At 38.6% G+C, this 23,269-nt stretch overlaps 1 protein-coding gene across 4 annotated transcripts in view; it reads left to right on the forward strand.

Annotated features, from left to right (window-relative positions):
- myo3b (myosin IIIB) overlaps window positions 1-23,269 on the forward strand; it is an 80,380-nt gene that overhangs the window by 7,775 nt on the left and 49,336 nt on the right. For all 4 annotated transcript variants that reach the window (XM_044131469.1, XM_044131471.1, XM_044131468.1 and 1 more), the window contains 16 exons: window positions 379-562; window positions 2,383-2,517; window positions 3,414-3,518; window positions 4,552-4,651; window positions 5,186-5,262; window positions 5,840-5,985; window positions 12,901-12,966; window positions 15,990-16,145; window positions 19,407-19,491; window positions 19,576-19,692; window positions 20,623-20,727; window positions 21,036-21,119; window positions 21,230-21,432; window positions 21,507-21,605; window positions 22,485-22,599; window positions 22,688-22,814. In XM_044131469.1, coding sequence (XP_043987404.1) covers window positions 379-562; window positions 2,383-2,517; window positions 3,414-3,518; window positions 4,552-4,651; window positions 5,186-5,262; window positions 5,840-5,985; window positions 12,901-12,966; window positions 15,990-16,145; window positions 19,407-19,491; window positions 19,576-19,692; window positions 20,623-20,727; window positions 21,036-21,119; window positions 21,230-21,432; window positions 21,507-21,605; window positions 22,485-22,599; window positions 22,688-22,814 — 1,904 coding nt within the window. The remainder of the gene's footprint in view (window positions 1-378; window positions 563-2,382; window positions 2,518-3,413; window positions 3,519-4,551; window positions 4,652-5,185; window positions 5,263-5,839; window positions 5,986-12,900; window positions 12,967-15,989; window positions 16,146-19,406; window positions 19,492-19,575; window positions 19,693-20,622; window positions 20,728-21,035; window positions 21,120-21,229; window positions 21,433-21,506; window positions 21,606-22,484; window positions 22,600-22,687; window positions 22,815-23,269) is intronic.

The following is a 23,269-nucleotide window of genomic DNA, read 5'->3' on the forward strand; positions in this document are numbered from 1 at the left end:
CAGTGCCGATGAGTCAGAAGAACATAACACTTGCCATGTAAGTATAGACTGTGTTTTTACATTTAAATATTTTTGTTTTAAGATTATAATGTGGCACCTTTGTGGTTATTTATCTCTCAGGAAACCGCTGGGATGATGGTGTCTGTGCTTCAGTGTTCATAGATTTTATCTGCTTTTCTTTCTTGCTGATGTGTTTTGTTCTCATGCTGCAGCAGTGGGACCTCAGTCTATCTCAACCAGCTTTCTGTTCCCTGTGCAAAGCATTAAGCATTAGAAATGGGATTAACATTTTCCTTGGTTTATGTGAATCGTACAATCACAACATTTTGACAGGATTTATGAAAACACTGCTGATCCTGGCTCTGGTTTGATCCACAGGAGATCTTTTTATGGACTGTACCCCTACAAGTCCAGCATGATTGGACTGGAGAACCTGGGCGATCCCTCGGCCGACTGGGACATAGTGGAAACCATCGGGAAAGGGACGTACGGCAAAGTCTACAAAGTGACCAACAAAAAGGACGGGAGCCAGGCGGCAGTGAAAGTGCTGGACCCGATCAACGTGAGTCCAATCAAAGCTTGTTAATTACTCAGGCTGCTCTGGTTACCTGAGTGAAGTCGACCCCACCACCTTCTTCAAATTAAACGAAACTGGTGCAAATTTCCATTTGTGCTGCTATCATTTTATTTTATTTTTTTAGATTTAACTTTTTATTTGGAAAGACAAGTTACAATTACATTGTACAGTTCAACTTCCAACACAGTGGAAGTGTAAGAAGGAGTAACATAAGCCCATCCAGGATTTTTTTTTTCTTTTTAATTAAACAAACATCCATAACAGGAGAGTGAGTGGGGGGGTTCTGCTATCATTTTAAAGATATTAATAAATGTTTCCAGAGGTCATCAGAGGTCAACCAGGCCCCTCACACAGAAATGTTTCACACAAATTTCATCTAATTTGAAGAAGGTGTTTGGCCCGTCTGCTCTCAGGTGTTTCCTAATGTGGCTGATTAAGATGGTTTGTTACTTTAAGTGTTCCCCAATGTTGGTCTTTTGAGGCTTTGCGTGTTTCTGATGATTGTCTGGTTTAATAAACTTGTTTCAAATGACTAATTACCTCGTCTGGTGATGAAGAGCAATGAGCCCAGATATCCACAGCTTGGCAGCGCTTCTAGAAACCAGCAGCTACATAAAAAGGTTCATACCTGTTCATTTTTAATGAGCATGTGCAAAGTTGTTGTCTCTGTTTGGCAGCATAATGATGACCACTGGAAAATATTTGGTGGAGTTAGAACCCAAACTACAGCTGGTACTTCATTATACAAATTCATCCTTTATTTTTCAGATGTTATATAACATAATCCATAACTGTAAAATTGTTGCACATCTTTCTTATAGTGCCTATTTGCCAGGTGATTATTGTGCTTTTCTTAAAACAGCTCAATATACACATGCACAGCTGAGGACTTCTGGTCCCATTTCATTGTTTTTTCTGCTCACAATCTGCATATATGTTTTATGATTCAAGCTGTTCTTATATCATCACAGCATTACTGTGATGATATGATGAAAATCATTTAATAGATTTTGTAGGTTTAGCACCACGAGGTAATGGAAAGACATCTTAGACATAATCATTTCAGCCTATGATTAGTTTAGCTGCTTTAATGAGGCCTGTTTCATGTCTATTAGTTGTTTTGTACATTTTTGTCTCTTTGAGCTCTCTGTTATGTTAATGAGGGTTCGTGTGTTGTCATGATGATTCACGTCTGACTGAAAGCTTTATTTATTCTCAACTAATACATTTGTTGTTCTTTATAACTGTGACTTCCTGAAGCATTCAAGCTCCTCAAACAGAGTAGGTTGCAAGTCTTGTCCTTTTTATCCCCGTCTCCACTAGTAAGATTAGTACAGTGTTAACAGTTAGCCTCTGGTCATTTTTCTGTTTGACGAGGATGCTGTAGACCCTGCATCGGCCACCCTTGTTCTGAGACCTGCCTGTGTTTGTGTCCACCATCCTGGCAGCCTGATCCACCACGATGCTCCCCTCAAGAAGATAGAGCTTCCTCCTGTCCCATCGCTCTCCCTGATTAGACCGCTGACACCATCACTCAGATATCCAGCAGGAGAAATTCTGCCTCTGTGGTTGTGGATCTTCCCCCCTCCCCCTCTAAGATTTACTTTGATAGAAAAGCGGAGCCAGCAGTAGTTCATCCTGTCCGTGTGTTACTATTACACAGCCCGATTCTAATCATAGCTACCTGCTGTTGCTCTGTAGCTAAAAATAAGCAGTCACACACCTATAAAGCATTTCTCTGTTAATCTATATTGCTGTATACTTTGCAAGGCTGTATTAGTAGTTTGCTTGTTTGCTTCTTTAAGGATGTAGATGAGGAGATTGAAGCAGAATACAACATCTTGAGGTCTTTGTCGAACCATCCTAATGTGGTGAAGTTTTACGGCATGTTTTACAAGTCAGACAACTTATCTGGGGGACAACTCTGGCTGGTACTGGAGGTGAGCGCTTCCTCGTGCATCTTTATTGAATTTATTTCAGATTTTCAAGTGTAATGTTAAACCCCAACTGGCGCAACTATTTTATTTTATTTTATTTTATTTGTGGCGAATGTGAACAATGTCTTTATGCTGTAATTTTACCCTCAGTCTGTGTTCAGTAGTCAAAAAACAATCCAGCTTCTTATTCATCTAATAACATAAACAATGTGATCTTCATCAAATCCAGAAGGTAATTTTATTTTATTTTTTACATTTCAAAGATAAAAATAAACTCTTCAGCATTCATGTGTGATTTAAAAGTGGCAACATCATAATGACATCACTTAATCTCTCACCACTCTATGCAGGCTCTTTGTCTGCGATAATAAATATTCACTCACCCCAGCATTCTGAATGCTTCAACTGGCTCCAGCTGGGGAACACCTGACCTAATTTATGATTGATGCATTGAATTTTCTTCCATATATACTCAGATAATATTGAAAGAATGAAAAATAATAGAACAAGACAGAGATGGGACACCAAAAGTGACTTTCCTGTCCTTAAACTCTACACTCTTTATCCCAATACACATGCAATATACAAAATGTAGCGTACTTCTGTGATTTGATCACAAAATGTGCTTGATTTAGTCAGAATTAAATCCTAATAACATAAGTTGTTTGATATAACAACATACACAGCGAGATAGAAAGTAGTGCATCGGCAGCCGAAGTATTTGGAAATACTCTCCAGGCTTTGACAGCACTTCTTAAAAAGCCCGACGCTATTGTGCTGACATGTGAGGCTGAGCTTCTTTCTCCAGCTCAGATGTGTGGCCTACCCCTCCCCATGAATCATAATTTAAGGCAGTGAGTGATGGACGAGTCACTGGTGTTTCTCTGTCTCCCTTACAGCTGTGCAACGGCGGCTCCGTCACAGAACTCATCAAAAGCCTGATCATGCGCGCCCAGTGTCTGCAGGAGCCCGTCATCTCATACATCTTGTACAGTGCCCTCTCGGTAAGCTGGCAGCTGATTTTAAATAGCAACTAAAATGCAAGGATATTAAATTTCAGGGCCTACCAAAACATTTGCACCCTTTGACACTTTCTGCTTTGTTCACCACCACAAAATTCAACATATTTTATTGGGATTTCATGTGATAGACCGACAAATAAATTGTGCTTAATTATAAAGTGGAAGAAAAAACATACACGGTTTTTTATTTGTCTTAGTAATTAAAATCTGAGACTTTTGGATGAATCTCTGGTCCAGTGCTCCTAAAATTAAATGGATAAATTACATCCTCAGTAAGGCGGACTCTGCAGAGTCCAGCTAATGACCCGATTACTTCACACTGGTGGGTCAAAGCAGCAGTACTACTAACTGTTTCAGGACCATGCTCCTGAAGGACTTTAGTTTCCTGATCTAAACCCTCCATTGTTGCTGTGATTGTGTGTTTAGAGGTGTTGTCCTGCTTGAAGATGAACTTTCACCTCTCTGTAAAGTGTTTGGCAACCTCAACAGGTTTTCATCCAGGAACTACTTCTATCCGTCTTAACATCCAGTCTCAGCAGCTTCTCTGGCCATACTGAAGAAAATCCCCATAGCATGATTCTGCCGCCACCATGTTTTACTGAGGGGATAGTGTATTCAGAGTGATATTTAGTTTCTGTGTCCACTAGATGGCTTGTGGTAAATTGCAAGTGGGTTTTCTTACTGCTTTTGTTTCAACACTTTTCAATGAAAGCAAGACTTTTTGCTAGATAAAAATATACAGCTGGACTCTATTTACAAATGATGAATAAAATCAGAGTAAAAGGAGCTAAATCCAGGCCCATTTTTATTTTCATTTTTAAATACAATAAACTATATACATTTTCTGCTCGTCACAATAAAATGCTGTTTTATCAAAAATCACAATAACATTAACTGAAGTTTGTGGACGAAATGCGAAAACAAAATTCTTGAAGTCTACACTTGTCTTTGCCTAATTTCAATATTAATTTCATTTTTTTAACACATTTTGTATTTTTGGTTCCCAACTTTAAAGGGACTGCAGCATTTGCACAACAACCGGATAATCCATCGTGACGTCAAAGGAAACAACATTCTCCTCACAACTGAAGGGGGAGTCAAACTGGTTGACTTTGGTAATTATCTCTCCAAAAAGAATCGCTTAGAGATATTAATATCTATTTTTAAAGTTATTTTTTAAGTATGACTGATCTTTTGGCAGTACAACTTTGATTGTGAAGAATGAACACAAACGCGGGGTAAATCATATGAGGTGCTCCACACTCTTTAGTCCCCCGCTCACCATAACATCTTTTCATTTCATGGAGCGTATCCTGAACCCGGGGCTATTATTGCTCGTTTAAATTGCATTATTTGATGCTTTGCATATTAAGAGAAAGCTGCTATGGCAAATGACTTTGAGTTGCCCCCAGGCGTGTTTATGTCCCCCGTGTCATGGAGATGAAGTGAACTCATGCTGATAAAAATCTGTCCTACATAATTTGAAATGATTATGGCCTATTATTATTACTGCTTGGCAGTTTGCCACAGCAGATTGTACACAAGGATTTATTGATCAATTCTAACATTTTGCACCTGTTATAAATCTGACTGTGGGTTTTAGGGCCTTTTATGCAGCAGAAGGTGAATTTCATTGTCTTCTTCTGCAGGTGTTTCCGCTCAACTGACCAGTGCACGACTGCGGAGGAACACATCGGTCGGGACACCATTTTGGATGGCTCCTGAGGTTAGGCATGTTCATCTATATAAAAAAACCCAACCCACATGCTTTAGTGCCTGATCAGTGGAGTCCTTATGCGTTACACAGAGTGCCTCAGTTATGTTAGTGAGCCTCCCTCCTCTGTGTCATTGTGTATTCCCCTCCTGTTCTCCGCCACGGGTGCAGCTCTTGAGGTTGCCTCAAGGTTAATAGCCGGGAGTCTGAGAGCCCCTCGGCTTACTCCTTGGCAGAAATGAGGTGCGGTGATTGGGCCGGTCGGGCTGGGACCTCAGGGGCAATTAGAATAAACTCAGCTGGAAAATGTAATGTCACTTATAATTATTGACTGTGGGAAAGCGGAGCTCACACCGACAGCTATTCTAAGCTGACCCAGCTTGAATTTGCTTTAAATAAAAAGGATTTTTAGCTTTAAGTCAGTGGGCCAGTTTCATTTTGATTTGACCCAGTTCTTAAGTAAAATCTGGCCTATTTTTTATTTTGCCATAAATTGAATTAGTCTTGCATCATTTTTAAATTTCCCTGCATGTTTTGGGGGGAAATGTAGATTTTGTTTTGGACTCAGATGTTGTTGTTACGTTGCCAGGTCATAGCCTGTGAGCAGCAGTACGACTCCTCGTACGACGCCCGCTGTGATGTGTGGTCTCTTGGCATCACAGCCATCGAGCTGGCAGACGGAGACCCCCCGCTGGCTGAGATGCATCCGGTGAAAGCGCTCTTCAAAATCCCTCGGTGAGTCCAGTAGAGGGCGCTCTTATCACACAGGTGGAGTGAAGCTTACACAAAGACCACAAATGTTGCCCTCCCCCCAAAGTGAGTGGAACAATGTTAAACATTAGAACTGTTAAACAGGAAAATCATAATATTCCTTCTTACAGCTGAACATGTCTTTAAAAAAAATAAAAATAATAATATGATTTGACATATGAATGTCCTCATTCTTATCTACAAAGTAGGCCTTGTTGTTCAATGATGAAATCAATGCCATAAAAAGTCCTTAAAGTAATTCCTATGATATATATTCTCTGGAAATATTTACTTCTAGGAATGGTTCATGCCTGACAAGGGGGGAGACTCATGTTTGACCTTCTCTTGACAGCACAATCGTGCAATTATCTCTTCGTTTGTGGAAGATGTGCCCCTCTGATTGCAATTTGCATTAGTGATTAGCTCCATTCACACCGAGACGGGGCTGTCAGCAACCCCCTTAACCCTCGCCAATCCTGCTCACAATATTATCTCCTACTCACCAACATGCAGGAGCACGCCTTGTGTGGCAGAAATCATGTGTGCGCTTCATCAGCGCCACATTTTACCCAGAAGGTAGACTGATTGTAGAATATAGTGCTGACTGATGGCTGGATAGGCTGGTTAAGTTCTCAAAAATACACATTGTGTTCCACTGCAATGCTTTTTAATTTTTCCTAATTTGATCCTTGCCATTTTGTTGCAAGCTGACCAGCGCCAATGAAAAATGTCTAGTTTAAGGATATCTACAATGCCACTGCTCCCCATGGGCAAGATGGTGAAGAAGATAAACATGTAGATTTTATACACTTTATTTTAAGAAATATGCTTTGGTTCATGATTGAGAGTTTCAGCAACACACTGAAGGAGAGTTTGGTGCGAATCAAAAAATTATAATGTGAAGATTCTCTTTATGTTTGGTATGGGGAAAATCTGTGATGTTTTGGGTAGAAGTCTGTTCCAAAAGCCCCAATAACTCTGTTTGGGTGCAAAGGATCCATCCATCCATTTTCTATACCTGCTTATCCTCGCATGGCCACCAGGGGGCTGGTGCCGTTTTCCAGCAGTCAGTAGGTGAGAGGTGAGGTTCACCCTGGACAGGTTGCCTGTCCATCACAGGTGATGCACAGGACAGGATTTGAACCTAGGGCCTTTTTGCTGTTACCATCTGCTCCACCATGCAGCCCGCATTAAGGACTATTTAGTAAAAACTTGTTGGACTCCAACTGAACCAACTGAAAAACCAGGTCTTTCAATGGAGAATGATCCAAAACATGTGGCCAAATCTGCACAGAAATGTTTAACAAAACACAAAGTTATCCTTCCTGCCTGGTAACCACAGTTCTCTGACCTAAACACTTGAGAAAACATGCAAGGTAAGGTGAGCTGATGAGAAGAGATCAGATTGGAGGGCCCAGAACAATAAACTTTTATCCCCGACCAAACAAATATGTTCAAATTAAAAGGTCTGCATTTTTAAATTAAGCCTTTTCATTCACACTGCTGTAATTCATCTGCATTTGTATATCTAATTCCAATTTATTCATTCAAAGTTTTACTGAAATGTTTGAAAAGATATGTTTCTTATACAGCCACTCCTCCCCTCTCTGTTCGAGTTAAAGAATACACAGGCTGGCCTTTTCCTTTGAAATGTGACCTGAAGGGTTTAGTGGTTGTTAAATAAATCACAGTGTGTGTGTGGAGGCATGAAATGATTCTTTCACTATGACATTTATCTCAAATGTATTTCCCCCCAATGCTGCAGCGCCGCAGATGAATTCAGGAGGAAATGCTCGTATCACTCCTGAAGGAATTACTTTCTAAATAAGGAAATGTGTTTCACCTTTGGGTCTCCGGTGGCGGCGCCAGTGATTCATGATAAGATCTTAGAGATTCATCTTTTTACATGGCTTTGACGATCGTAGATCTTCTGATTTTTTTTTTTTTTTATGTGTATTTTCCCATTAAAGCATCACAAAGGCTTTCCAGAAGAGATTTGTCTTCTGTTGGATAGTCCTTGACGCATACATGTTTGCACTAAAACATGCAATAATTCAGATTTTTCACACATTAATGTACATATTAATGTGTTCCTCTGCTATGTGGTTAATCTTGTCTGTATCACTGGCTTTGCTGATTCTCTAAGACTCTCTAGGACAAAGAGCTGAAAACAACCCCAGCTGTATCGGCTCATATTTTGTCTCTGCTGCTGCAGGAACTGGAACTAGCCAAATAGACGTCCAGCCAATCATCATAGTAAAAGGAGCACAGCAGCATATTGTAGGGTCACCTATATTTTTTCTCTGATTGTAGTTGGAGCTGTTATCTGGCAAATTAAGCTGAACTCTTTAATAAATCACAGATATTTACACTTTTAAGGCAAAGTTAGATGTTTGTGATCTCTTTTTTTTTTAACTTTATTATTACTTTGTCTTTAGATTAATGAAAATATTTAGGTGTGCTGCAGTATGCATGATAGACCTACAATGTTCTCTGTGGCTATGAGTGAACGTAATGAAGCATGACAGAAGACAAAGCTGTAAAATCATCAACTGCAAAATTAATTAGCGACATCAAAGGTGTTCTTTGATATTTAGTATGCGGGAAAGGTTAATTGCTCGCGCTGGTTGCTCTCGGTGCTATAAAGCCTCAGAGTGTCCATGTAAAGTCAAACCAGAGGGTGTAAAATTTGTTGTAAAGGTTAGAGAGGCAGCAATGACAGACAAGGTTGTGATTGTTCATCCAGATCTTTGTCGACATTACACACACATTAAACACGGCCCGCATCCATCGGGGCAAAGACCAGAATGAGCGAGATGAAAGATGGAGTAAATGATGGCTTGTCAGGGGCAACAAGGCCTAATAAAATCCCAAAGCTTTGGGAGAGAGATTCATACTGGTCAGATGCAGAGAAACTGCTCTCCTAAAAATTATAACACAAAGTTATGGCCTAAGCAGCAGCAAATGGAGACGGCGATCAACAGTGTCTGAGAAGTTATTTTTAAAAAGTTAGTTCGACTCCATGGTAAAATCCTAAAATCCTTGTAGACGTTCAGTCAATGGTTTTACTGCACAACAAGACGACACTCAAAAAAAGACACATTTGACACAAAAAACAGAGACTGAAAGCAGAGATAGGGTGGGTCACTTTGTGGCAATGAAGAATATTGAAGAATCCTAAACATCCTTTTCACAAGACTGTAAAAGAACAGTCTCTTTGGTCAGAGGCATCTGCAGACCGCTGCAACACAGACCAGCGCAAGACATTCTTTCAGTAACATTCTTTTCTGTCTATAATGACTGAGCAGAGGTAGTGAGAGTTACTGCAACGTCTAATCTCCCATTAGGATTAATAAACTTTAAAGAAAGTGTGAAAAATAAACATGTAAAATTAGTCATGTGGAGAAAAAAAATGTAAAAGCATAAAAATAAAACTTTCTTCCACCACATTTGACTTTTCTGACTGAATGAATTCTCCAAGACATTGGCATAGCTTGAAAACCATATTCCTCTTTAAAAAGCTTAAGACAGTAGTTAGCAGGTCAGATTGGTATGAAACAGACTCATCATGCACTATAAAAAAAAAAGAAAAAAGAAAAAAAAAGCATCCCACCTTTAATTTTCAATTGGACTGCTTGCTGTCATGTCATGGACTTGATCTTTTTTCCCCAAAGAAAAGTTTAAATTCCTCTGTTTGGAGGAAATGTTCATCCTGACAAAATGACTTTATCATCACCAAACCAACTGGACTGCCTGATCTTCACAATTATTAGTTAGCATGCCCATCAAATTCAGATACTTCTAGTTCTAGAATAATTCATGTTAAGGCAACAAGACAATATCACGAATAACCACATAGTGATGATAAAATGACCTCAACGTGGGAAAGGCCAAAGGATCACCACACACATTGTCTTCTGTTGGTATCTGCATTAAATCTACTAAATCACTATAGCAGGTTAATAAGAGATTAACGTTTGACATCTCTGAGCATGCAGAAACATTCCTTTCTCTCCATCCACAAACTCAAAATCCCTTACCTCAAACAAAAGGCAAAAAATGTATTTCTGGATGATCACAGATGTAGTTTTCTCAGGTTTTGGTCAAAAATACTGCTGCTATGAACACGTTGCCCCATCGATTTTTCTTTAATGAAGTTGCTCGCCGTTCCTGTAACAGGAAGTCACACTTAAAAAAATGCTTTGATGGGCTTAAGTAACCTCACACCTTTTGTCTGAGCGATTTCCTTCCTGACAGGAGCTCACCAGTGGGTCATGATTAAGGGCTTTAATATCTCCACCTCTGATGCAGTCGTCTTACTGAAGCTCTTGGTGGCGTCACGGTGTGCAGCATGGGCGACGTAGCTGTCTGCGACATGATAAATGCAGCAGAACTCCTCAGTTGCTCATTCATGGATGCTCAAAGAAGTCCTGTGCAGAGGTGGTAGTGATGAATGAGCCAAAACTTTGGCTGGGTGGCCCAATCACTGAACAAGTCTTTATTTTGCACACATGTGCTCACTCTCTGTCAAACATTTTTTAAAACACAGCTGTGCTTCTTATTTTTTAAGAAATCAATGCTGTTTGCAGCAGTATTCTTTTTACATTACACAATTAAACACAATTTTTCTCCCTAGAGCAGTACCATCATCCAAAAGCATTCTACTGATTTATGAAGCTTTGACAAGGCATAAAGTTTCATGGCTATGGCTGTGGGGGGACATGATCTTACTAATTCAGAAATAATGCTCCACATCTGAGTGACTTCACAATCTATGATAAAGTGCTTGGGATTAATCTATTCTGATGCCTTTAATAAAAATATCTGCTGTAAAGATTATTGCACTGTCTTTGTTTTTTTTTTTTGTTTGTTTGTTTTGTTTTTTTACCTTAACTGCTGCATAACTTTCTGTACACATAAAAGGTCTGCGTGCTTCAAAGTGGCCAGTGAAGGTAGCACTGGTTTGTCAGTGGGATCAGAGACAATGTCTCTTTTGGGGAATTTACGCCTCAGATTTCTTCTGCAGATTTTTAAAATAAGCCAAGGTCAAGGCTTATTCTTTGGCCAGACAACAGTCACCGATTACCCGGACGATAGACTGAATATTTACTTTGGACCCAGGGTTACTGCATGATGCATTGCCTTAAAAAGATTCATTACCTTTCTCCGCCAGCGAAGAAATATGTCCTCTCTAATGCAGCTGCAGTCATGGAAAGAGGGCGACTTCCTTCAGGGCAGAGTTTTTGTTAAAGCATGATGCCACATAGACACACACAGTGAAACTTCTCCTTCTTCTCCTAGAGACTGACACGGCTTCAACAATAGTCAATATTTGTTGAATTAACTTTATAGCTTAAACAAAAGCTATGAATACTTGTATGTTAATAGAGATCTTTGAAATCAAAAAGAGATCAGCGCTAAACAAAAACTGTAAATGGATGTCATCCTAAAGAAAAATGATTGCTACTTCATTAAGAAGATTGTAAGATTGTAAGGATTGTAAGGAGTCCAGGACTGAAATTGCAGCCCCATATTTTATTGTACTGAATGGTACTCACCTGAATCTTAAAAAGATCTGAATGTATAACTTCATATTTATAGTAACATACTATAAAACGTAATTTTTTTTTTTATCTGTCTTTAGTCAGCTAGACATCACAGAAGTCCTACTTCATCCAAAAAACTTCTTTGGAAATTTAAACAGAATAGAATATATAAAAAATATGCATATCAAAAAAGATATTCAGAAACTGCGGTAGCCTAATTTTTTTTGTCTTTTTTCCCTGGTTTAGTTCCAGCTGTCGGAAGCTGTTGACGCCTCCCTGATTTTGCCTCAATCCACTCTGAGGAGCGTCTGACAGTGCTCGCGCTGCCTGGACCCACATTTGAATAAGCCATTTGTGTTTACAATGTGAGCCAGCGCTCACACACAAACACTCAAAGAAAAAAATATCAGGGTGAATTTGCGAAGCACAATGAGCGCACTTGACAGCGTTATCAGCAGTGCGCTGGTATGTTGACTTTATAATGTATAAGCAGTATAGCAGAAGATCAAGGCGAGAATGTTTCTTCAGGCTCATATTAGAGGTTGCATTGAGACAGTCAGTTTCCGGCTTTGATCTGCACTTTGGAAAGGATTGCCTGCCTGAATTCTTAAGAAAGACTTGACTAAGTGAACGCTGTGCAAAATGACAGATTTTGCACCCTTACATCCTTTCTTTGTATCCTCAAGAAAAAAAAAATAAATTAATTCAGACCATTGCTGTTCAAATTGCACCGCCCTAACTACCAACTTTTGAACCTGTGTTTTCCTCCAAACACTGCAGTGTTTTATGTGAGTATCGGGAACTAATTAGCGCAGTAGCAAGTGATTGTTCAGATGTTTCACTGTTTACCTGACAGTGACAAACGGCTCAGCCTCTAGCTGTCGGCTTTGACAGCTCGCTGTGAAGATGACTGTACTCAGGCTCTGTCCAGCCTTGGCTCTTCGTGCAGCCCGACTGCCTGTCATCCCGCGTACGTGAAAGGTGTTAGCATCATTACAGATGGCCTCTGTAAATGCTGCTGACAGAGGTATAACTATCTCCCATAACTTTCAGCTCTTGGTGGCAGATGCTCCCTGCCAGGCCCTAAGATGAACAGTTATCATTTGTCACTTTTTCTGTGGCTGCCACAGACCTGGATGCAGACCAGCCTGTGCTGCTCAAAGCAGAAACCCTCTGATGGTCACACATCGTCTGCCAAACATAGTCTGTCGAACTTGGAAAAAAAGGTTTTTTTGGGTCACAAAAAGATCCAAAGAATATCTTTGGGTCTCTTTCTAAAGGCATGATCTAGATTGCCTTTATATCATGCAAACTAAAGTCTGTTCTTCATATCTTTTTTGTAATTTTGTTGCAGAAATCCCTCACCCACACTTCGAAATCCTGACCAGTGGTGCAGAAGTTTCAGCCATTTCATCAGCCAGTAAGTCTCATTAAAGTTGAAATGAACTTAAATGTTTTCTGTAGGTCTGCATGTTTTAAAGGAGGACAAGGTTTTAGTTCCCTCTTCCATCACCAATAGAATCTCCCTACCAAGCAGGTTTTCACACCAATAAATGAATAAAGAAATATATTTAGTATACAAATAGATAGCTCACAATAGTTTTTTTTTTTTCATTTCCATGACTGAAATCAAGAAATTAATTCAGAACCTTGAAAGAAAAACAAAGCAAACAGGAAGAAAATGGGACTACAGCCAAGTGGTGCAGAGAAGTGGTGCATTTATATCGTCAGCATGAAAGATGCTGAAGATAGTGATAAAATGAGCTGGTTACCAGAATTGGGTGATAAATGATAACAAGACGCCACAAATTCAGCGCGATACAGTGAGGAAGCTGTTACTGAAGGAAGAAAAAACCCTTTCAGTGTTCCGTGTTACACACAATTAATATTATTTTGATCTCATTATCACCACTAGACTTGAGCTACAATGAATCATAATGCTAAAATAAATATTCAATTATTTAGTAAGGACAAATAATTTGGTAAGGACACACATTATAAGGAAAGAATGGCAGAATTATAGTTTGTTTGTTTTTCTGTACTAAAAAGTTAAACATGAAACAATTTCACTAAAAATATTAATGAGTATTATTATGTAAGATCTGGCAGGAATGCATACACAAACAGTGAAGAACCTGAATCTGGTATTTTATCACCAGATTATACCAACCCTCACTTCTTTTCTTTTCTTCTCTTTTGTTGACTTTCATCGGTGTAAATCTGCCTTAGAGGAACAAAGAGATTTACCTGAGTTATCTGTTCAATCTGAGGCCCAGATAACTTATCATTTGCTCCGCTGTGCAAAGCTAATAATGTCAGGCTTGGCTCATAGCGATTGCCTGGAATATACAACCTTAATATGTGACTCGGAGAGCACTGTTCGCCTGAGCCGTAATGAGAAAATAAAATTCAATTTGCCGACTTTGTATAGGCGAAATTTTTGCCTAACAGTATGTTTGTATGTAACAAAGAGCTAACCAAGACTTTTGAGGACTTGTTTGTTTTTTTTTTTTGATCAATCAGTCAATGGTTGATCTTTGTCACATTTCTCCTTCATGCATAAATTAGTAACCACTTGGTTTTTACATTTTTTTGCAGTGCAGTGACAGTGGCTTTAATTGATACTTTTTATTTTCGGGTTTGTAATTTGTATAATGGTTTCAACATTAAGCTCCTTAGACAAAGCCCACTAAAGATGAATGCAAAGAGGCTGGACAATGTTATCAGTTTTTGCAGGCTGCTTGTGAAGCCTTTGCAACCTTTGTAAGCCTGCATGCATATGTGTGTGAATGAGTGAGGGTGTGAGTGAGAGAGTGTGTTCACGGGCCAGCTGGGGAAATGAGAGGAGGGATTCTGGATAATAAATCCATCACCGGTGTCTCCACTTGGGCAGCCAAAGAGCTGACTGGGTTGACAAAGTGGCCTTCCGCTCAGCATCCTGGCAGCACAGCCTGGCTAATAGCAACAACCTCTGCTTAATGCCCTGACACTAATGAATCCATGGAATTAGCTTTCAGAGCTGAACGAACTGATAAAAGAAACAGAATTTCTGCTGCGATTAGCTGAAAGCAACTTGACTGGTGAGTTTTTCCCCCCCAATCTTTAGCTTTAGCTTAACAACTGAGCACAATCCAGTGGTGTTTTCTTAAAGGGGAGTTTTAAGTAAAATGTAATTTTTGAGCTTTACATTGCGATATAATCTTATTCTTATTGCTTTGATTCTCTCACGCATATCTGAGGAATCCTTGAATCTCCCATGGCAAACACTCAGGGTGCCTAAACGCTTGCTCTCAAAAAGCTCCTCCTCCGAGTCTCCTGCCGAGTTTCTGCCTCCTCCATGCGTTCTCCACTCAGCTCCACTAGCATTAGCAGCAATTAGAAAAACACCTGGTGTAAGTGTGCATCTGATGAGCTCGTCATACAAACTATTTCACAGTCCAGCGATCCTATTAGTGGTTATAAATGACCTATTGGAACGGGATTGTTGTGATGACAATGCTGAAGGTGGAGTATCAGAAAGGGCAGGAGATTCTTAAAGAGACAGGCCATTTTTAAGGCATCAAACGGCAAAGTCAAATTTCTTTTGTCATGTTTGATACATATAGCATTTTTATAACAGTTGAGTTTAACAGTTACTAGATTGCGCTATAAATGGCACAATGTCTGTAAAATACACAATACCATCCCTTTAAATCCTTTCTTGTCTTAAAGACCACCTTTAGATTATCTCAACTAATCAACATGTCTTAATTCTTAATAATTGTAATAATCTACATAGTAAGGAGGGTTTTTTTCTGAAGAATAGACTTTGTCTGAGCAGTGGATCTGTGACTTATTGTGTGTAAGGTTGCAGAAGGATTTGCTCACCAGAAACCACAGCTAATTATCATGAACATTCAGGGGAGCCATTCAGAGGGAGCTGTTGTTGAGTTGATCTTAAAGCAATCCCTGCATATCGGCATATGTTTTGTAGTGTCAGAAGACACATTAGAGGTAAAAATCACCATTTATTTGTTTTCTCTGTAACAGAAAACAGGTAATTTTTTATGTTATCTATTTCTTCCATACTTTTAAGATTGTCTGGTTTTGTGACTTTGAAATATGATCAAATTTACGCTTTTTTGAATGCAACTGCACCAAGTCTGATTTTCCTTCGTGTCACTCAGTCAAAAAAAAAAACATCAAGTGGTTTTCAGCGACTTTAAGGGGAGAACTTGTGTCTGCAACAATCTGAGAAAGTTGTGGGCAAAGGCAGATATTAAAAAGCTCTGTGTCTCCTTGGCAAACCGTTTGTCCAATCTGTCTGCTAATCTTAGGGAAACTCAGACTTGCTTGAGACTTCTTTCAGTTTCAACAATGTTCAGGTGATGCTGCTAAAGATTTATAAACACCTAAATAATTCCTTAGTTTCCTAATAACTGTGTGTGTTTTTCTGCTTCTAAGGTGTTTGATAAAGGACTTTGAGGCCCGTCCATCTGTGACCCACCTGCTGGAGCATCCCTTCATCAAGCAGGTCCATGGCAAGGATGTAGCTCTCAGCCAGCAGTTAGCAGATCTTATCAGAGAGCAGCAAGAAGTTGGGTGTAGAACCAGAACCAGGTAAGTCTTTATTAAAGTGTCTGTGCAGAAGAAATGGTAAAAAAATCTACACTGCCTCTGTTGGGTGTTGAGTTCTCTGTTTCAGCTTTAGGGGGATCAATTGAGTGCTGTTATCAAGTCTGACCAGTAGGGGGCAACCTCTCATCTTGTTATGTTCAGGCGCATTGAGACACAGCAATGGATATTACAGTTTGTGATTAAAGATAAGCTCACAGAGTATGACTAATTCAGAAAGAGTGATTGTGATGACTTATTTGAAATTAATAAAACCAATTCAGTTAAATCTATGTTCAACTATTTGTCTTGTCCATTCAATTAAGCCCCTGATTGGAGGAATAAATATTAGCTTTAAACCATACAGGATTTTGCAACAATAGCTAGTGAGCTAGTTATTGGTTCGCTGCCCTGCAGGATCCACATATGAATAGAAGAGATTCCATGAGGTTAAAGCTTCGCTCAGAGACTCACAGGGCAGTAAATGACAGCGCAAACTGTGACCATTTTACTGGAGGAATACTGACTCTGGCAGTGCTTAATCTTCATTATAAAAGAGTTTGCTGAAGCTGCCCTTGACTGAGAGTCCTGATGCCTTGCCAGCTCTGTTTACTCCCAAGAGCATGCAGAGTTGGTGCCTGAGCCTGATCCCGAATTCCTGTCCACAGTGAAAGTGGATAATGGGATTAGGAGCTTGTAGGGCGAGAACTGGGCTCGCCCGGTTTAGTCTCCCATGCCACTGATCGTCGAACAATGAAGCAGATAAGAATAAGAAAGACGTAGGGAACTTAAAAGTAGCTGCCGTAGGTGGAATAGTGTGGTTTACTTCAAAGCGGGAAAGAGTCAGACGCTGGAGGTCTCAAGTCCTCCTCCAACGGGACACGAGGACAAGGAGTCACTTCTTAGGGAGCACATGCCAAGAGTATTTCCCCACTGCTGCTTTTTCTGCTGCATTGAGACTGAAAAATTAAGACGGAGGCAGAGGAGGAAACGTTTACTAACCTGGAGCTAGAATATCTTCAGTCTTATGATTGATTATTTATTGTAATAGAATATAGATACAGCTGGTGAATTGAATATCAGAGGATATGTTGTGATTTTTATGTGTTCCTTCAGAATTTAATTTCATAACTCACAATCTACTGCTGTGCTGTGAAAGAGTTTCAGTTTTTTTTTTATGTTTTTGCTTCGTTTTTGATCTTACGTACTTGTTTAAGATGATTAAAATGATGTAATATCAGATAAAGAAACCTGAGTAAATGCAGAAAAGTAGTTATAAAATTATAACTTGGCAAGAAACAAAAGCTATTCAAACCAATTTGATCCTGTATGTGAAAAAATATTCCTTACAACCCATTGACAGCAACAAATGACATTTGCAAGAGTTTGCAAAAACACACATTTTTGCACAACTGTTTTAATTCAGACCAAAGTTCAAATTTATGGCTCCATCAAGTACAGCTTTTTGCATTCAGGATTTTGAGAAAATGAACATTCAAAAATCTTACAATGACATCTGAACTAGTTAAATTAAAAGGAAAAAAGATGGTTAACCCTCATGATGTCTTGTTTTGTCTAAAATGTGTTGAATACGGCTGCTAATGACTCCCAAAAACTAAAAAATAAAATCAGTTTGCAAAGTCACCAGCACTTGTTCTGGTAAGAAAACAGAATTTATTTTTGCAGTCATTTAATCTAACTACCCAGCTGCACTGGGTTTTGGAGAGTTTTTGGAGATAATAAATCAGAATCTAAAGTTTGGTTTGTGTCCTCTATATTTAACTTCAGAACATCGATCTTGGTGCTCCCAGCATTGAGACTGTTTCCAATATTTTCACAAGTGGTGGTTAACAAAGATGTCACAAACAAATTGAACACAGCACGCAGCAGGCAGACTGTTGTGCTTTGATGAACAGAGATGTTTTAATTAGCTTTCATATACCTTATCTGAAAACCTGCCCAAAATCTAGATGCTTTTAAAAGACGCTTATTCTTCAGGAACAAAGTCCTGCAGCCTGTTATCATTTTGGCTGTCCTGCTGATCAATCAGACGATTCTGAAGACTGTAAATATTCATCTGCATTAGAGTTATGCCAAATGATTCTGCATGTAGTGAGGACAAAGTACATACTGCCTTCTGTTTGTTTCTGTTTGATGAACATATTTTAATCAAACAGTAAGTGATTACAGACAGAATAGAATTTGATTTGCTTTTTCTGACTATTTGGATTTCAATTATTTAGTGAAATACAACTTTCAATGTCTATGTTTGAAATATCCTGTGCCATACGTGCCCCTTTTTTCATGTTACTTTGATTAAAACATCTTTTAACAAATGCCAGTCGTTTCTTTCCTTTTACAGTTTCTTTTTTTCACAAGTTTAGCCTTTTTTTCGTTTTCTTTTTTTGCTGTCTTGTTATTATGGCTCACTGCAGGTGGCTTTTGTTTCTTAATTAAATTAATCAAATTAAATTCTTTTGGTATGCATTTCTATCCTTCATTTTATAATTTATATTGACAGTGTTTTTTGGGACTTTTTTACCCTGAAACCACAAAAGACAACAGAGCCACACAAAGACTTGCAAATAGAGCTTTAAAAATGAATGAAAGAAGTCCATATTTAGGTTATGACTTGTTTTAAAGAACAGTGTAACTTTGTCAGCAGCTGTGTGTGTCTGATTGGGGCAGAAACAGAAAATTATGAACATGAAATCATGAGGCAGCTTCTTCCCCACAACACTTTGGCTTATTGGCTTGTTATCCAGCAACAAATGATCTACTGTGTGAAAATAAATCATGTGAGGCTGCAGCTGCGCAGATTCATCAGTGTGATGGATTCATTGTTGGTTTCCTTGTTTCTCTCCGGGAATCTGTTGACATCATAAAACACCTCTATCTTATGAATTTAATAGAAGAGCTTGATTGCTATTAGATTGCAGTTCCTGTGTATTCCTGCACTCTGAGAGGAATCTGAGCCACACCTCTGTTTCTCTCTTTCTCACATTCACTGGTGTCCCTGGAGGTTTTTATGGAGCCAGCTGGCTGCGTGTTGACCTCTGGCCTCATGGGACTTGTTGGAGAGTAATAGGTCAAAACACAGATGAAGAGCAATCACAGCTGGTTTTGCTGGGAGATGAGTCCCCTGGGGGAACTTTATAGAGCTTTACTCAGCCCTTCGATGTGACTGGGGCTCAAATTCAGCCATCAAACTACTTTTGGTGTCCTGTTGCAGCTTGTAACATATATTGTGTCCTTTATTTCAAACAGGCACAAGCGGATTAATACTCGTAAAACCCTGATAATTGAAAGCTGCCCTGATGACGATCTGGTAAACCTGGAATTTCTAGATGAGGTAAAGTTGCATTAAACTGGGATTAATCAATTCTGATCATTTTTATTTCTAATCCTGCTTGACTATTCCTTTTTCTTTTTAAAGGAGTTAATAATCAGTCATCTCCAGAAGCGGTACGATGAGCTTCAGGTCTACACTTATGTTGGCGACATCCTCATCGCTCTCAATCCTTTTCAGAATCTCAGCATCTATTCTCCTCAGGTTGGTGGAAAACCGTTTTCACATGTTCCCACAGATAAGTGTTTGAATCAAACAGGCAAAAAAAAAACAAACAAAAAAATAAAACAGTACTATGAGCTGATCATTTCACATTTTCACCATTTTGTGAATTTAGAGTTTTGGATGTTTTGTACTTGACTTTCCAAGATTGGAAAAGGAGGTGTGTCTCTCTGATCAGACGTTTATAACTTATCGTGTGTGTTCATTCTGAACAAACACTTGTTCTTACTTTAGTTCAGAAAGGTTTGAATTATTAATACATGTTCATAGTTCCCCACTTAGACATTTGAAGTTTCACAGCTTCAACATAAACAAGTTATTGTGAATGCATTATATTTTGTCTCAAATAAAGTTTAAATGTATAAAGATGTGATTCATCAATTAATTCATTGATTTCATGTGATTCATTATAATCTGACCAATCATTTACAAAAATCTGTTTATTAAGTTTATTTTATGTTTGAATTCCCAAACAACTGCCCATGTTCACATATTTTTATGTTTTTTAATTAGATTACAGAAAAATTTCCATATTTTGACTAAAAAGCATCACGTTTACGTTTTGTTTGTTTGTTTTGCGCCTGAAACTCTTATCGCACAAAACAGACTTGAAGTGAGCTGCTCTCACAAAAAAAAAAAATACATGAAGATAAATAAATCAGAATCAACACTTTAATGATCTCAAAAATTTTGTGCTATGGAGACGATGGAAACACAATTTGACAAGTAATTTGAAACTATTTTCTACAATCTGTCCTACTATCAGGGAAGCTGATCTGTCATGTCTGGCCCAAACTGGGATGAAAACCACAAAATTGGTTAATGTACATATATGTATATATGCAGACTTTGTGAAAATTTAATGTATATGATCTGCACCTTCTTATAAACTCTTTCTTTTTTCTTGCTTAGTTTTCTAAGCTGTATCATGGCGTAAAGAGAGGTGACAACCCTCCACACATCTTTGCCACAGCAGATGCAGCATACCAAGGAATGGTGACTTTCTGCAAAGACCAGGTCCTCTGGAGGAATATTACATATTGATATACAATAGTTACATTTTATGAAGTTCATCTGGATTTTTAGCTAAATATGTCTTTCTAGATAATAACAAATAGCTGTTTTTTTTTCTCCAACCCGTTGTGTATTTTTTTTTTCACTTTTTTTTGTATCCTCTTGTAAAGTTTAAACTTTGCTGATTTTCTATGACATATTTAAAAGCAGCTGGCCTACGTTGGTGGTGTGGACTGTAGTCTTGATAGTTAAGCCATAAAAAATGTCTAAGTTGTATATTGGTTGAAAATGTGTTTTTACTGTTCTTTTAGTGCATCATCATTAGTGGTGAAAGTGGAGCCGGGAAGACAGAAAGTGCTCATTTGATTGTTCAACATCTTACCTTCTTAGGAAAGGTATTTTCTCACATTATCAATATTTCTCATTGAACAGTGTTTACCAAGCAATCTGTTATTCGTTCAGGGAAAACTGAGAATGCGTCACGTGCGCTGGATGCTTCTCTTAGGCTAACAACCGGAGTCTGCGGGAGAAGATCCTGCAGGTCAACCCTCTGGTCGAAGCCTTCGGAAACGCCTGCACCGCGATCAATGATAACTCCAGCAGGTTTGGTAAATACCTGGAGATGAAGTTCACACCAACCGGAGCCGTCATCGGGGCGAAGATCTCTGAATATCTGCTGGAGAAATCGCGGGTTATCAAGCAAGCAGCGTGAGTGAAACCTTTAATTTGCTGCATATTTAAATTTGTGTTATGCTTCTAACAAATCTTTGTGCTTTATTCAGTGGCGAGAAGAACTTTCATATATTTTACTACATGTACGCCGGGCTTTACCACCAGGCCAAGCTGAAGATGTACAGGCTGCCAGACAGGACACCTCCGCGGTTTGTGCTGCAGTTTTATGTGCTGACACACTGAATTTATGCCTGGCCCTGACATGTTCCTTAAAAATAAAATCACAAGTGTGTGAACCTTTTTCCAAACCTGGCTTCAAAATAAAATGCTGTAAAACATTAGGTGCTAACCCCCTTTGAGATTTTTCAGTTTTTTCTCATTTGTCACACTAAAATGTTTTAGGTCATTAAGCACATTTTAATATCTGACAAAAAATATGATGGTAAACACTGGTTTATAACTTAAGAATGGGCCTTTTACTGTCTTACCCACAAGTTGAGTTGCTAACTACTTTTCTTACTAAATGTGCCATTTAAATTCTGATGAATGCTGCATAATGTTAGGAAAATGCATATTGCTATTGCTAAATATAATAATGATAATATCAGTCATGACTAATAAACGTTTCTTAGACTTTTTTCTTTCTTTTACTATTATCTTTAGCACTTCCACTATTAAAAGTGTACATGAAGTGTTAGAATTGCAGGTAGTGAAAGTCTAACTAATGTAACAAATAAAATACTAACATATAAAATTTACATGTTTTCCTCTGAAGATAAAATATTCGGTGTAATACTGACTTGCAAAACTCCATACATAGATATTGCAACAAGAGTTGTGACTATACATTTCTTGTATTTACTTATGTTATCTGTGTCTGATGTAATTTCTTTTACATTACATTACAATTTTGAGAGGAAAAAAAAAAAAAGAGAAGAAACCTGTAAAATCTTGACACCTGTTCTTAGATTTGTTTTTATTTTTGCATTTTATTGTTTCTCTTTTTGATAACATCATCAAACGCTGTCATGCGTAACTTTCCTTGTATTGAAACTTGACGTCTCCTCTCATAATCTCTTTCTCTGCAGGTACATTGACAGTCAGCAGAGCAAAGTGATGCAGGACATTGTCTCGAGGAAACAGTACAAGGAGCAATTTGATGCAATTCAGGAGTGTTTCAGAAATATCGGCTTCACAGAAGAAGTACTTTTGCACAACTAAAACACTTAAACGTGTGTTTTCCTTAAGTGCCACAATAACTGGGCTTTCTGTTGTGCTTTTCTTTTCACAGGAGGTGAACTCTGTCTACAGGATTCTGTCAGGCATTCTGAACACGGGCAACATTGAGTTTACTGCCATCACATCTCGTCACCACACAGATAAGAGTGACGTGCCTAACTCAGAGGCCTTAGAGAACGGTGAGACGCAGCAGCTCAGCTCTCTGTCTGTAACAGTGATCGCCCGTTTTCAACAAAACTATACGAAACTTGTTTAGATAAATGATTGTTTAGTCGGGCACTTTCTTTCTAAACTGTGTGATGGCCCATTGGAGCAACGTGTACCACAAAAAGCAAAAGAAAAAAAAATCAACTCCATTGTAGAAAACAGAACAACACAGTTGAAAGTTGAAACATTTCACAAACATATAGACTCCACCAAATTATGGATGCTACTTTGGTGATTATTTATTTCTTTGCTCCTTCTACATAAAATTTACAAAACTGATAAGTCTTAACTGATTACTATAAAGTGGATAAAGTTTTATTAGCAAAGAAAATGTGTTTAAGCGGTTTAATGGCACCTGCTTTTGGGCTTTAAAACAAAGTAATTTAGGAATAACAGAAAAAAAGATCTAGACGTTCTGCTTGCATGA

Source organism: Gambusia affinis, linkage group LG11 (assembly GCF_019740435.1).
Source record: "Gambusia affinis linkage group LG11, SWU_Gaff_1.0, whole genome shotgun sequence".
Taxonomy (NCBI): domain Eukaryota; kingdom Metazoa; phylum Chordata; class Actinopteri; order Cyprinodontiformes; family Poeciliidae; genus Gambusia; species Gambusia affinis.